At 37.0% G+C, this 16,538-nt stretch overlaps 1 protein-coding gene across 3 annotated transcripts in view; it reads right to left on the bottom strand.

The window, feature by feature from the left end:
* Window positions 1-1,569: 1,569 nt before the first annotated feature.
* The window catches only part of LRRC2 (leucine rich repeat containing 2), a 70,725-nt gene continuing 55,756 nt past the window's right edge, over window positions 1,570-16,538 (bottom strand). For all 3 annotated transcript variants that reach the window (XM_015849336.2, XM_015849337.1, XM_015849338.1), the window contains 4 exons: window positions 8,099-8,244; window positions 5,855-6,010; window positions 5,306-5,442; window positions 1,570-3,291 (listed from right to left, as the gene is read on the bottom strand). In XM_015849336.2, coding sequence (XP_015704822.1) covers window positions 3,242-3,291; window positions 5,306-5,442; window positions 5,855-6,010; window positions 8,099-8,244 — 489 coding nt within the window. In that variant the 3' untranslated portion in view covers window positions 1,570-3,241. The remainder of the gene's footprint in view (window positions 3,292-5,305; window positions 5,443-5,854; window positions 6,011-8,098; window positions 8,245-16,538) is intronic.

The following is a 16,538-nucleotide window of genomic DNA, read 5'->3' as shown; positions in this document are numbered from 1 at the left end:
TGATTCTATGATAAGACTTTCACCATTCAATTTCTGTTCAATTTAGAGGGAAAGATAAAACTGCTCAGGATCATGAGACTGTCCCTTCTTTCACTGCTTATCACTATGGTGTGTGCTTACTAGTCATCTAGCCTTCAGCGTTAGAGTAAGACCTTCTGGTTTTGGATACTCTCTTTTATTGATTTATTACCTTCCGTTCCAATTATATTGTATTATATTGTGTTATCTTTCATTCCACAATCACATTTAGGAAATTACTTTTCTCCCTTAGCTCACTGCCACTGTTTTGTTATCCTGCCCATCCTCTTACCTTTTCCCTTTTTCCTTTCCTGTCTTGTGGGTCACGTGTCAGTAAGTCCATCCACCTCATTAGTCTCAAAACTGGGCCAAGCAAACATAAAACCATTGATGACCATGTAGTAACTCACTGCCCACTTGCATTTCACAGAGCAGACCTCCACAGCCTGTGGAGAATTCTGTGTTGCATCAGGTGTAAATACTCTAAAGGAAGCTGCAGCTCACAGAGTGCCCATGCAGAAGCAGGCTCCTGGCCAGAATTACAACCGATGGAAAAGGCCAATGCTAGAGCAGCTCTTAAGTAATAACAGCCTAGAGCAGCCAAAGCTGGAGCAGTTCCTGCAGGACTGCACCTTATGGAAAGGACCTTATGCTGGAGCAAGGAACAGAATGAAGAGGAAGGAGCAGCAGAGACAAAGTACTATAGGCTGACTGCAATTACTGTTTCTCGGTGCCCCTTGGAGAGAGGAAGATGGAAAGGTTGAAGAGTGAACTTGAGCCTTGGAAGATCAGGGTAGAAAGGGTGGAGATTTAAATATGTTTTTAGTTTTTGCTTGTTTCTTTCTTACTGTCCTACTCTACTCCATTTATCACTGGTAATCAAATCAAATCAAATTTATCTTCCAAAAAACTAGTTTGTTTTGCCCATTACAGTGACCAGTGAGAGATCTCCATCTCTCCCATATCACAGTTTATGAGTTTATTTCATCACATTTTTTCACCTGTTCTGCTAAGGAGAAAGAGTGAAAGAGCAGTGTGGTGAGCACCTAATAGCCACCCAAGAATAACCCACCACAACCCTCTTCCTCTTAGGAGGGCCTACTTGAGAAATTCTGTGAAACAATCATTTGTTTCTGAAATTAAAAGTATAGGCAATAATAGTCTGCAAAAATATTCTACAAGTAAAATAAGATTCACAGTAGTCCATAGTCGGGTTTGGGAACACTAATCTGATCCCCTGTTTACCACTGACTTCCATGACTTTTTACAGCAAATTTTTCAATAAAACCTAGACTTGAAGACAGCTTGCAACAGAGAACTTATCACAGCCTTTTGTTAGTTGTCACATGGTTACTCTTACTAAAAAAAAGGCCATTTGTTTCTAGTCTGTTACTGTGTCTATTCACATTTTATCCTTTTGTTTTACATTGATTTGCTACAATGAAAAGTGTTTCCTAGATTGCAGAATCTAAGACTACACGTTCTTCATGTTCTGCTTTGCGTAAGTGACCAATTACCAGGTCAAGGCTAATAACTACACACAGACACTAATTTCATGAACAGTGAAAAATGGCTTCTTTATTGCCTCGTGGTGTTTGTTTATATACAGGCTCTACTTTGTCTACACCCCCTTAAGCTATGCATAATATTATCCAATCACAGAGCAGGGGAGGTCCTGTCACGTTACAGTCCGAGTGTTCCTGCATGCCTACTACAACACTAGATCATGATTCTTCATTGATAAACATTGAGAAAGAAATGGACTTGTACACTATTCAGTGAAGTTTAAAGTGCATACTTTCTATTCATTCTATTTTTTTTCTTCAAAATGTTCCCCAGTGTATCTCTATCCCCTTTATCTTTGAACACCATAAGTGGTATACTCATTCAAGTAAGATTAGCAGAAATGTTAGGTAAGTATGGTTTCTCTGGTCTACTCTTGTGTACTTTCTGTTTATTTAAACAACAATTCTGACAGTAGAATTTGCACTAGGAATTAGTGTTCTTTGTTCCAAGACTTTCTTAAAATCAGCATTAACACTTGGACACCAACTTTGGAGGGTTTCCTTTTGGGTATTAATATGACTGCTGGAGTTTGAAGCTAGAATGCAAAACAAACCTAGTATTTAAACCTTCAAGAGCAGTATTATTATTATTATTATTTTTTAATGGAAATCTTGGGAAGAATGCCCTTTGTTGCTCTGATTTTAAAATATGACTGACTTAAGTGGCAATCAACTGCACAAAGATGAACATAATACCATTAAAAATCAAGATGTTAACATAATTTCTCCTATTTGCATATGTAAGAGTTTAGGATGATTTAAATCCTCATATTTGAGACTAAATTCTCAAAGTCACAAGTTTTTTCAGATTAGAAAATATAGTTTCATTAGACAAAAAAGTATGTAGATCTAGATTCCTACAGTATATGCGATTACATAGTTTATATATAAACTATTGTATTATTAAATAGCAAGTAACATAACTTTTTTTAAATCAGCAAACACTTTCTTACACAGCTTAGAAACTTCCCATCGATGTCCACAAAATCCGGTATTTTGAAACTAATAGTAGAATACCTTTATAATCAGCTTCAAAGATTGTACTTGTTCACATTATTTAGGCCTTAAAATCTTATTACCTACAATGTTACATTATAAAGCTGTTTTGCACAGAAATTTCAGCCATATTGGTACGTGAATATGTGAACAGGGAAAAATCTACAACATGCTTGAAAAACCAGCAGAATGCCTACAGGATCTATTTGGAAAGTAAATGCAAATAAATATGTATTGTTTGCGTTTTAAATATTGCAAACAATCAGGTGAATAATTTGGTCTTAGAGTAGAACAGATCATATCCATCTCCTATATTAATCTTTCTCTTTTATGTAATTAGATTGTTTTCTACCCTTATTTATGTTTCACTGTTTCTACTACAATGTACAGTGTCTTTACCCTCAGGGCAACTACACTCACATACACTTTCATTAGGACAATTTAGGGCTTTTTATATATATGTGTGTGGATTTAGAAGGGTGAAACAGCACCTTACAATGGCTCTCCCACTTTTTTCTTTATCTGTAGTTTCTAGGAGCAACAGTGGTAATAAATAAAAGAAATTCAGGATGGTTTTGAAATGCTTCAGGCAGTCTAGTTGTTCATTTGAATAAAAATAGAATTACTCTGGTATCCTCAAGTGATTTAGAGAATTTTGATCTTCAGAGCTGAAGACTGAATAATACTTTTGTAGTGTAGGATGGAGCAGAATCTGTGAAAAGAGGAAAAAAATATATCTCAAACTTCAGCTATATAATCAAGCATAAATAAATAGAGACCTTAAGTAGAAACAGCTAAGTCTACTTTTGATTCAAATAAAATGTAATAATAATAACAACGTCTTTACGTTTCTATTTTACCAAGTACCACTATATAGACCACTTAACCATAGAATCATAGAATGGTTTAGGTTGGAAGGGACCTTTAAGATAATCTAGTTCAAACCCCTTTCTATACCTAGGGACACCTCCCTCTAGAACAGGTTGCCAAAAGTCCCATCCAGCCTGGTCTTCAGTGCTTCAGGGAGGGGGCATTTCCACAACATCACTTGGCAACCTGTTCCAGTGCCTCACTACCCTTACAGTGAAGAATTTCTTCCTAATATTTAGTCCAAATCTAACCTCATCCAGTTTAAAACCATTTCCCCCTGTTTCACTGCTACATGCTCTTAGAAAAAGTCCCTTCCCAGCTTTTCTGTAGGCCCTCTTCAGGTACTGGAAGGACACTAAAAAATCCTCCCAGAGACTTCTCTTCTTTAGGCAGAAGAGCCCCAGCTGTCTCAAAACACTGTAAAACACTGTCAGGTAGAGGACATCAGCTTCTCTTCCTCTATGCACTGACACTGTAACACCAAGCTTGTCAGGAATGACTTGTGCCTGATGAAGCCATGGTGGTTGTCACCCATCACCTCATCATTATTTCCCATGTGCCTTAGTAGGGTTTTCAGGAGGATCTGCTCCGTGGTATTGGCAGGCACAAAGGTGAGGCTGACTGGATCTTCTTTTTTCCCTTCTTGATACTTGAGGTTATGTTTCCCCTTTTCCAACCAGTGGGAACTTCATCAGACTTCCTTGATATGATGGACAGTGGCTTGGAAAATTCATCCCCCCGTTTCCTTAGAATCCATGGATGGGTCTCATTGGGTCCCTTGTGCACAACGTCTGTGCCATCAGGCTCTTCATATGGTCTTGAACCTGATCTTCACTTATGGCAAGCAGATCTCCCTTGTCCAAGTTTGTACCTTTACTTTCTGCATCTTGGGCAGTGTGTCTAGGGTCCTTGCTGGTGAACACTGAGGCAAATAAGTCATTGAACTCCTCAGCTTTCTCCATATCCGTCATGACCAGGTCTCCAGTTTCCTTCTGGAGAGTGCCTACATCTTCCCTGGCCTTCCTTTTATCACTGTATATACCTGTTGATTTTCTTCTTGTTCCCCTTTACCTCCTTGGCTAGGTTTCATTCTATCCGGGTTTTAGTTTTCCTAATCTGATCCCTGGATGCTAAGACAATTTCTCTGTGGTCCTCCCTGATAATCCACTTCCCATAGACTTTCTTTTGCACTCAAGTAAGTGACGAAATAAGAAGGAATGAAAAGATCTCATAGTATTCATTTCAGAAAGAAATAATGGTATGCATACAATCTCAAAGAGATTCAAACAGCCTCTACATGTATTTTGGCTCACAGAAATTATTGCCTTTATTTCTTAAAATGCTTCACTAAACAGCACTCAAGAAACTGATAGTAACTTCACAATAGCAAAATAAAATAATAAGTAAAATTTCAGAACTCTGTAATTTAAATATATATATATGTGTGTGGGGGTTTATTACATTCATGTTACACTGGTTATGTAAATACTTTTATACAAGTACACAAAGAATGCTCTAAAGGAAAAGAGTATTTAGATGTAGTTATACATTTTACAGTTCTTCCACTAGAGCAGACTAACTTTGCCAAAACTCAAGATCACTGATGCTAATCCCAAGTCATGTAACTAAATCTGGAGAATAAGAACAATCACTGCATATGTCAGCATTCTACACATTTGTTCAATTCCAAGTGACCCAAATGTTTAAAAAAACACGTTAGAAATTTTCACATTTTGTCTTACTTAATACCACAATTGTCAATTGCTGTCTAAGAGTGTATTGCTTGTACTCTTAAAAAATAATGTTCTGAAATAATATTCCAAGACAGGAGTATGTTACCATAAGTGACAACATACCTCTTTCCTTTAAGTCTTCAATATAGGCTTTCATAAACTCTTTCTCAAATTGCTCTCGTTCACGTTCACTTTCTATAATTTCTTCAGTGTCTTCACATACAATAGTTTCAACTGGGCTGTCCTTGAGACTTATAAATCTAAAGAGAGAAATTAAAGCAAGAATATAAACAAAAGTTTCCAAGCATCACTGGGCAATATGAGTATAATTTTAGAAGCCACAACTAAAGCCAAATGGGGAAACAAGGAATATTTACTGGATTTATTTTTTAAAAAAGAGAAATACTTTCTAAAGATAAATTATTTCAACTAATCACACTGCTTGTTAATATCTCATTAACTGCTCTGTCTCCAGCTGAATATCACTTGCAGAAATGCAAATTCACTGCAAATTCAGACAAAATGACCTTAAGTTTTACGTTGAGTTTAGCAACAAAACTCAGTTTAATAGAAAAAGGTGCATAAACTAATACATATACATTACATTATTTAACCTTCTAACTATCTGTGTTTCATTTCCAAAAGCATACTTCCTATCCATCTTTTACTTACTTTAAACCTGTGGTAGACTCACAAATAGCTGTGGGTATCTCAACCAGATCATCACCACTGACGACTAGCAAACTGAGTTTTGACATGTTAACCAAAGCTCGTGGAAGATAAGTTAACTTGTTTTTCTGTAGGAGAAGTGTCTGCAGTTGATCTAATCTATAAAATTGTAAAGACAAAGATAACATTATACATTTATTTCAGACAGAATCATCTATCTAAAATGGCAGTAGAAATTCAATCTTGTGGGTTTTTTTAAAAGTCAAAAAAAAAAAAAAAACCTCTCACATCATCTATGGCTTCTGAAAAATTACATGTAACACACTTTTCCCAAACATTGTCTTCAAATATATTATAAATTTATATAAATGTTTCAACAGTATTGATAATAACAGCATGTCTCTGATGAGCACTCAAGAAAAACATTACAAAATTACTGCACTTCCATACAGAAGTGTCAACAGAATGTGATATAAATTCTTACCTTAAATATCCAAAAATAAACAAAAAATATGGGTCACCAGTTCACACCTTTGCCTGTATGCTGGTTTCAACGAATTAGGTATGTCTGTGCTAGGCAGTATATTCCCAACTACTGTTTTTAACTAGTAATTAGTACTGTGGAGAGCAAAAGAAAGACCAGCTCCTGATCATGTGGTACTCATATGTTGCCCCGCCTTAATCAATTTTATATCAGTGTTTTGTGGAAAAACATGTCAGAGTTCTTTTGCTTCTGGGTTTTCCAAATAGAACAGTAACTTATAGCTCTGCACTTATTTCTCAGAGTAAATAGAAGATGAAAAGAACAGAAAACTGATGAAGTAAATTTGTTTCATGTGACCAGAAGGGTTCATTCCCAAAATACTGTTGTAGGCTAATGCTGATTAGGCCTGTGTGGTTTGTCTGAATTCAAGGAAGGTATTAAGTAAAAGTTCAGCATACTACCAACTCATCTTTTTTAATCACAGGTGACATGTTAATTTTTTACAAACTTGACAATGCAGGCATTGAAATCAAGACACTGAATGAGAAAATATGTTTACACTAAAGGGGTAAAGAATCCTGAAATTTGCTAGTCTTCAGGACTTGTCTCAATTGCCTGATCCTAAGAGCACTAAAAATTCAGAAACCAAAGTCAGGTAATAAAAAACTGTTTTGTGATGTCTAGGTATGATGCTTTAGTATTGAGGTGAGCAATTCAATTCTAAATGGTAAAGAAAATGAATGTTTTAGACATATATATACATAGAGGTTGGAAGTTTTAAAGAAAAATAACTGATAAATCAAATTTGTATCCCTCAACAAAATAAAAATATTGTCCACAAGCTCCTTTGAATTAATCAAATCTGCTCATATTCCTGGGAGCAGTGAGGAAGCAGTTTTACATTATTGTAAATAGAGTATGTGACTGTATTTTAATTACTAGTACACACTGACACTTCAGCCATTCTGTCAGAGAAATCTGATTATGCAATATCCCAGCAAAGTCTTTTTACCCAGCTATATAGTTTCTGTGAATCAGAAAGATGCATGATTTTTCTATGAAGTCTCTTCTTCCTCAGGAATTTATGTTGCCTAATGAATAAATAATTCCCTTTCCTTTCCTTTTCTCTCCTCTCCTTCCTTCCCCTTCTATCCCCTCCCTTCTTTTCTTATAAGAGATCAGAATTGCATTTTTTTTAAAAAAAACTATTTCAGTGAAGCAAGCATGTATACTGGATAGGAAAGTCTGAATTGGAAAGGAAAACTTTCAGTGTCTAAAAAAGACAGCATTTTTCTGCTTTCATGACAGAAGTTCAGCAACTTTCAGTAAATTTAATACAGTTTAGCTCTTCTTTCCTTTCATCCAGTGTACCTTTCTAGATCACTCCAGAGGAAAACTATTAACAACTCCTAATGGTAAGTCTCATTTGCAGGAACTGTGATACACATATGATCTATGAACTTCCCAAAGAACATTGCGTGAATATGATCATAAATTATCATAACTATGGCAGAAAATGCAATTTATTAACTGAAAGGTAGAGGAACTGACTGTGCAATCTAACAACAGTGAGCCAGGAAATGTAGTTTCTGTTCTCTGACCCAGTCCACAAATAACATCAGCAAAGCAAAAGTGTGGAACTTTCTAAAGCAGTGTGAATTTTTCATTTGATTTTTACTAATACTGTGTCCTCTGAAAGTTTGTTACTTTCTAGATTTTCTTTGTAGTTCACAAGCCTGTCCATGAATGAGAACATAAACTACCTGTCTATGTCTTCTGGGAGATCTCTCAGGTTGTTGCTGCTAATGTCCAACCACTGCAAATTAGACATCCGGAGTACACAAATTGGAATAGAATGGAACTTGTTTGCTGACACATCCACAACTGTGACTTGCTTCAGGTTACTTAGCTAGAAAGAAGTTTTCTTTATTTTAGTTACGTTTTGCAGATACATGAAAACATTCCAGTCTTCAAACAGCTTTTATTTTCTCAACACACTTATAAAAAAATCAGAATTTCACTCAATCTTCTAACAGTCTTTAATTTTAGTCACCAAAAAAAAAAAAAAAAAAAAAAAAAATTTCAGGAATATCTACCACAAAACCTGTTCATCCCATTTTTACCATCATCATTTTATTGAATGAAATTTCCATTTTGAAGTATACATATAATTTCAGTCATCAACAAGAACAAAAAAATGCCTTGAATTCTACCTAGACAACATATGAACTAAGTTCCAAAAATGAGAAATTGCAGTGTTGACAACTAACAGAAGCAAGGTTACTATTTCCAAAACCAGAGATTTTACAATTCCTATAATATATATATATATATTGGTTTCCCTTTTTTATGCACAAAGAACATATTGCAAGGGTCACTTACAAAAGGAAATTTCCAATTAAAGCTAAGTGAAATTTCTGCCCAATATTTTCCAAATAACTTCCAGATTCCAAACTAGACACGTAAGAACATGTACTAGAGATTTTAACTGAGTATTCCTGTAAGGAATTACATGTTTATTTCAGATATAAATTATTAGCATAATGAAGGTTAACTACAAATGTACAGTATAATTCTTAAAGAAATAACAGTTTTAAGTAAAGCTTTCCATGTTCTGAATCAGCTACTCACACTATCAACCTGTAGCTAGGTAACGTGAATCATATGTCAGTACTGTAATCCAGATGTCAATGCAGAAGAGAGTGCAGCAGAAAGTATTAGTCTTTGTCCAAAGAGCTGTTTTGAGAATGTGTGTAAAGTGACACTGTCTTGCATGACATCCTGGTTGCCAGATTGGAAAAAGATGGATTTGGTGGATGGACCACTCACTAGATAAGGAACTGGCTGGATGGTTGCACTCATAGAGTTGTGGTCAATGGCTCAATGTCCAAGTGCAGACAGGTAATGATGCTGTTCATCCGGGATCAATGGTGGTAGCAGTTATTTAATATCTTTGTAGGTGACATGGACAGTGGGATTGAGTACACCCTCAGCAAGTTTGCAGATGACACCAGGTTGAGTCATGCAGTTGACACACAGACAGAGGGGCTTGGAAATGCTTGAGAAGTGGGCACAAGTCAACCTTACACAGTACACAGTAGTACTTGAAGGAACGGTATTCAAATGATGACATGTTAATTGTGATTCAAACATGCAAAAAGATTATTTTGCCATGAGAGTAAAGTGTAGGTTGATGACATTCTTATGATCTTTTTAAAAGTTTGTTATTTTGAGATTACTCTGGAATCACTGTTTTCAAAGGGGGAAAAGGAAAAAATTCCCCAGAGAGAAGGAAATTCTGTTTTGTTGTAAATGAGAAAAGATATTATAAACAAATATGAATACATTTTAAATTATTATTATTGTTTAAATTATATCAATTATAAAATATTGATTGACCTCTTTGCATTACCTTGATAAAATATAAACAGTTTATCTGAAGTGAAATAAATAGTAGTGCATTTGAAAATTTAATAACAGTAGAAAAGAACCAAGTACTTACACAGTATTTACAGATGCAAAATCAATGACAAGAAAAATGATGGGGGAAAAAAAAAGTGAAGCTTTGATGCAATGCTTCTAATCTGCTATACTAGCAACATCTGACAATTGCTATCAGACAAATCTTTTCACCTTCTGTATACTGGCAATAGCAATAGCTACAAGACGCAGCCTGATAAACTTGTCTGCAGGACTTCTACAGAATTTCAGCCGGAAATCAGTCTGTCTCTTCCTGTAAACAGGAAATTAATATGAAGAGGAAAAAATATGTAATATTTTGACTTTGGTAATAGCAGGAAGAAGTTTTGTCTCCAGTGACAGCAGGAATTAATCTCTCTCTTTTTTTTTTTTTTTTTTTTTTTTTTTGAGTCACAACAGCAACGAGTCTGTTTTGCACTCTAGCATATCTGGTCTGGAATTCGACCTCATGTAGTTGAGCAAACTATTGCAAAGTGTCTGTCATCAAGAATATTTTTCTTTCAATGCTATGGATTGTACATGTGCATGACCCCAACAGTACACAAACCCACCACCCCACCACTGCGAGTATTGTCAACATTTGGACATGGCAATTCACAGCTTTGTGACATGACAAGACTGTAGCAAAATTTCTTTCCCTTCTCTCTTCTCCTTTCACACAGTATTTTTAGACACATGTTCATATTTTATTCAGCATACCTACTCTCAAACACCAACAAACCAAACAGGAAATGTTTTGAATTCACCTCTTCCCAAAGGATTATTGTCTTTCCATATTGAACAAATATTTCCTGGAGCTTTTATATCTTTCTCTAACCCAAACACATAAGACAAATGGAAAGATAGGTATTTAGAGAGGGAGGTGTATTTTCTGATTTAAACAAGCAAGCTTAGGACTAAAACTTGTGTTGTATGCACAGTGGTTGGATTGGTTTTGGTTTTGGTTTTGTGGGGTTTATTTTGCACAAATAGATATGTAACAACTTTCTAAGAACTTTTTGGCACAATTAAGAACATAGATCTAGTTGTACCTAGCGTTTTTACTGCTTAGATGTTTTTCTACACTGCACTATCAAGGGTCTTGTCCAAATAGCCATCTGGAAGGTATTAAATTATTATTGTTATTACTAAGCGTCTGACAGTAAGTATCTGAATGAGCACTTATTCACATTCACACTTATAAAAGCTTATATTGAAGCTGGGCTTCCAAGGCTTCTTTTACATAGAGAAGTTGCTTGACTGTGTTTTGCAGAGATCCTGTGCAGACACTGGACAGATTGTAGTCATCCAGTAACACTGTTCAACAGAAAATTCTTTTACATCACAGGTAAATTTTGTTCTGTGTCTAAAAAAGTCAAACATTCAGTCTGTTCCAGCATAATCATTCAGAAGCAGAAAAAAATTGTGTAGAACTAGGTTTCTTTGAACAGAAACAGTATAAGTTAAGATGCATTTTGTACTCTTCCTTCTATGCCCTTTATCAAAATAAGCATATTTCACAGTGTTTCAATATCCAGTCCCCTTCAAATTGCACAAATTTAGTTAACTAAACTTTACTTTGCTACACACTGCTGATGGAAAAAGATTCCTGTGACATATTCTAATAATAAATAACTGGGAAAAAAAAAAAAAAAAGAGAGAAGAAAAGAAAAAATGAACTGGTGGTCAAAAAAGGCAATGTATATATGTAATGTGAAATGCTGCAATAGTTAACCCCAAATCTATCTGCCATTAAGTAAACCAATTGTACAGTTTTGCCCAAATTACAATAGTGCTAAGTTTTTCCCTGAGAAACAGATTGTTTCAAATGGGTTTCAGAGATTAAAAACCGTAATTAGTAGAATGCAAAAATTATTATTTAATTGTTGTTTTGTTGTTGCTTTGGAGTAGTTCTGAAAGACTTAAATCAAGATTAGGAAACATTATAAAAATTAAAATTGTTCAGTTTCTTGATTTCTAGCCTTGGGGTACTCAGATTCTTCCACATATGCTTTTTGAAAAGTTTCAGGCAACTACTAAAGCCCTATTTGATTATGAAATTGGTGGGAATTCAAGAAAATCAGTTTTCACAGCATCCTCATTTCTTCCCATTCTGGGGAAAAATAAATAAATAAATAGATAAATAAATAATAGTCTGTGCCCCAGTGACCTACAGTTCTGAGGCATACGGTTAGGTTCTCAAGCATACCTTTTCATTGTCTCTAATCAGTATTTCAGAGAGTATTCTGTATTACCTAGTAATCTGAAGGCCTGGAACAGGCTTCTGAAAACAAAAAAAATTGTACTGTATTAAGTTTGGGATAAACTGATCTCTTCATAACACTTCCTGATCCTACAAGGCAGATATGCTGAATATGATCCTGAAAGCTTCATCTTTTAATTCATTTCAGCCTCTCTGCCACTGTGATCACACAGGTCAACCATTACTTTTCACTGACCATCTCTGTATTTTGAGACTGAACAAAATAGCAGCCTCAAAGCAGTTTGGCAGATAGTGTACACAGTCTGACAGGACCGAAGCTAAGTGTCATAGACCCCAGCAGCTTTATATTGCAGAATCTCCCCAGTTACACATCCACATTCCTGTATAACAATATGTTATATAATCAGACAATTTGACACAGTTTTATATGTTCACCTCAAAAACTGCACAGAGAGAAGCACTGATCATACTATTGATGCTAGACATCTAGCATCCATACTGCTCCTGTAATTTGATGCATGGAGTCTCAAGTTTTGGATTCATGCAGTTTCACAGACATTTTTTGACAGTATCAGCTCCAATCAGACCAGAAGACCTACTGGCAGGTGTGTCAAGAATAAGAGAGGCAGTGAGGAAGTAAACAAAAACTGTGTCTATTAAAAACAGAAAGAAAAAATTACTAAGATCAATTTACTAAGATCTTATTCCTGCAAAACTGTGTTTACATCATAAAACATGAAGTTATTTTAGCTGTACTGTTACCTTGTAACTTTTGTTTTTATCATTGTCATTGTTTTGTAATTTTTTGCTATTGGTATTCCACATCATGACATCATGTGGAGCACAGAGAATAAAAACTACATATCCTAGAGGACCTCATGGTCAGAGAGGAAAATAAGCCACAGAAGTGATGCTCAGTGTTTCTCACAGCCTGGCAGTGGGTGTGGGTGTCGCTTCCAAGCCATGCACCTTCGATTTCAAAGTAGTCTCTAGGTTTTCAGAAAACTCTCCTATTTTACGTGATTTATTAGCCTAAATTTCAATTACATTGCATTAAATCATGTTATCTAGCATTCTGATATCAAAGTTATTAAAATAAATTTTCCCTCTTAGATCATTGCTGTTGCTCTGTTTGTTTCCTTGAGCCCAGCTCCAATCTCCCTATTCCTTTCCCTTTTCCCTTTCCTTTTTCTGTGGGGGCCTGAGGGCCCATGGGCCTACTGCCCCCTGTCACAGACATAGATTGATCCAGATAACACCATGACAATTGTTCATAAAATTACCAGACTCCTAAACTCCAGCAGCAGTAATCAACTCTGTGACAGGATAAATCATGAATTAGATGATGGATTGTCTAAGCAAAAGGTGAAGAGAGGCCACTTTTAACAATTGTTCAGACTATTTCAGCCATAAATTTCATAACCTGAAACTAATGGACTTTTGCTTTGCTCATCAGAAGCATAACAAATGCCCAGGTTTGAGAGTTTTCACTTCCTTGATTAAAAAACTGAGAACCACTGAGCCACATAATCAACAGAACTGCATTGTGCCAGTGGCATCCCATGCACTTCACACTAAGCATAACTCTAGGCTCTTTTGTCCAGCACTTGTAATGCAGAGATCCTATGTGAAAAAGCTGCATAAGAGGGGGGAAAATGTAGGGAAATATCAACTTTCAGCTCATACGGAATGGTTCTTGCCTTAATTGCTTTCCCCATAATCAATGATAATGAATAAAAATCACAGCCACCCTTATCAAGTGTTGTTTACAGCTGTGAAGACTTGATCAAACATGTAATTACCTATAATTAATTAACAACTTATAAGAATGCATTCAGTAGCACATACATTAATATGTCAGACTCTTGTCCTGATGGAAGATTTCAGCCATGTGGATATTTGATGGGATAGCTGCATGGCAAGTGGCAGACAATTCAGGAGATCCCTGGAGTCTGTTGAGGATAAATTCCTGGTCCAGGTATTAGATGGACTGACCTGAGGTGAAGCCTCACTGGACCAGGTGCTCACTAATGCAGAGGAGATCATTAGAGAGGTTAAGAATGGAGGCAGCCTGGGCTGCAGTGATTGTGCCCTCACGGAGTTTGTTGAGGAATGCAGGCCTGGCAAAAAGTAGAGTCAAGACCTTGAACTTCCACCTGCTCAAGAAACTGATGGGTGGGATCTCCTGGAAAAGTGTTCTTGAGGGCAAAGGAACAGAACAGAGCTGGCAGCTCTTTAAGGACACCCTTCTGAGAGCACAAGAGCTCTCCATCCCCCAGTAGAAGAAACTGAGCAGAGAAGGTGAGCAACTGGCATGGCTGAGCAAGGACCTGCAGGTTAAACTGAGGGAAAAGAGAAAAGTACAGGATGTGGAAGCAGGGTTGAGTAGCCTGGGAAGAACACAGGGCATTGTCTGCATGTGTAGAAATAAGATAAGGAATGCCAAGGCACAGACAGAGTTGAACTTGGCAAGGGATGTGAAAAATAACAAGAAGGGGTTCTACAGGTATATAGGCAGAAGAAGACAGATCAAGGAGAGTGTTCTCCCTCTGATAAATGAGGACAGAGAACTGGCTTCCTCAGACATGGAAAAAGCTGAGGTGCTCAATAAGTGCTCTGCCTCAGTCTTCACTGGTGGTCAGGCTCCTCCCCATGTCTGCCAGGACCCTGAAGCTCTAGGTGTGGGTGAGAGGAGTGGATTCCATCCCACTGTAACAGTGGAACAAGTCCAAGACCTCCTCATGAAACTGAATGTATGTAAGTCCATGGGGCTGGATGATATCCATCCTAGGGTTCTAAGAGAGATGGCTGATGTGGTTGCCAAGCTGCTCTCCATCATATTTGAAAAATCATGGCTGTCTGGTGAAGTTCCCAGTGACTGGAAAAAGGAAACATTACCCCCATTTCTAAGAAGGGGAGAAGCCCAGGGAACTACAGGCCGGTGAGCCTCTGTGCCTGGGAAGATCATGGAGCAGATGATCAGAGGGCTGGAGCACCTCTCCTATGAGGAAAGTTTGAGGGAACTGGGCTTGTTTAGCTTAGAGAAGAGAAAGTTCCGGAGAGACCTCGTTGTGGCTTTCCAGTACTTGAAGGGAGTGTATAAACAGGAAGGAGAATGGCTGCTTACGTGGGTTGATAGTGATAGGACAAGGTTTTAAACTAAGACAGAGGATATTTAAGTTAGATGTTAGGTTTTTCACTCAGAGGGTGGAGACGCACTGGAACAAGTTGCCTAGAGATGTTGTGGATGCCCCATCTCTGGAGGCATTCAAGGCCAGGCTGGATGTGGCTCTGGGCAGCCTGGTCTAGTGGTTGGTGACCCTGCCCCTGACAGGGGGGTTGAAAGTACATGATCTTTGAGGTCATTTTCAACTCAGGGCATTCTAGGATTCTGTGATTCTACTAACTGCCCTCCAGCCAATTGTCTTTCTGTCTATATTTACGCCTGACATTATTCCATCCTAGGTGTTGCACCAGTCTATTTCTTTTGCTGGATTTCTTATTGTTGCTGATAGCCCAATAATCTAATCTATCCAAATCCCTCTGCATGGCCTGTCATCCCTTCAGAGCAACAGGGTCTCCTCCTATTTTACCATAATCACCAGAGTGGCTAAGGATGCACTCAACTCCTGCATCCTGATCATTGATGACAGTGTTGAGCATTACGAGCCCTAGTATTAAGCCCTGGGGACAACACTGGAAACACATACAGTCCCGTTCACAAAAGCCTCATGTGCTCTCTTGTCCATTTGTCATAGCATGAACCTGTTCATCTCACAGTTTCAGACTGGATTCAGAAAGATCCAAATTAGCTGAAACTTGGTCTATCTTTTTATCTGTACTTGCATATCAAACAGCCACAGAATCATAGAGTAGCTTGGGTTGGGAAAGAACTTTAAAAATCATGTAGTTCTGAGCCTCCTGCATGGGCATGGTTGCCTCCACTAGATCAGGTTTTTCAAAGCCCTGTCCAACCTTGCCATTCTATGTTTGCATGATGATTCTGTGATTTCAGTTAGACTCTCCAACTTCATTCTTCACACAGTTACTCTCAGTGTTTATGGAATAACATGATATGGAGTATCTCCCCTTCTGTTAAAGCTCTTTTGCTTCTCCTCAATCCATGTATGTTGACACCAGAGACAATGTAATGTCTCCCTTTAGTTAAAATATCCAAACAAGAGAACACTATGAATTTATCCTGTTTTCCCTCCAGTTTCTATCCAGTACTTATGTAAAATCTGCCTTAAATTAGATGTGTTGCTAACTCAAAAACATGTACACTGAGATTTTGAAAACTTCTGTTGCTGCTGTATTCAGTGAGATTTTGAACCATTTAGAGAAAGTAAAGCTGGAACAATATGAAGTATACTTTTCAAAGACAAAATTATTTTACAATTTGACTCATGTTTTTGTGGAAATACAGCCATGTTTTAGTTCTAACATTAAACACTCTTGTTCATTCTTACATGTTGCCTTATCCTGTGAAACTATTATAAAAAATAAAAATTAAAAAATCA

The sequence above is a fragment of the Coturnix japonica genome, chromosome Z (genome assembly GCF_001577835.2).
Source record: "Coturnix japonica isolate 7356 chromosome Z, Coturnix japonica 2.1, whole genome shotgun sequence".
In the NCBI taxonomy this organism is placed as follows: domain Eukaryota; kingdom Metazoa; phylum Chordata; class Aves; order Galliformes; family Phasianidae; genus Coturnix; species Coturnix japonica.
This window is presented reverse-complemented; position numbering and strand designations above follow the sequence as displayed.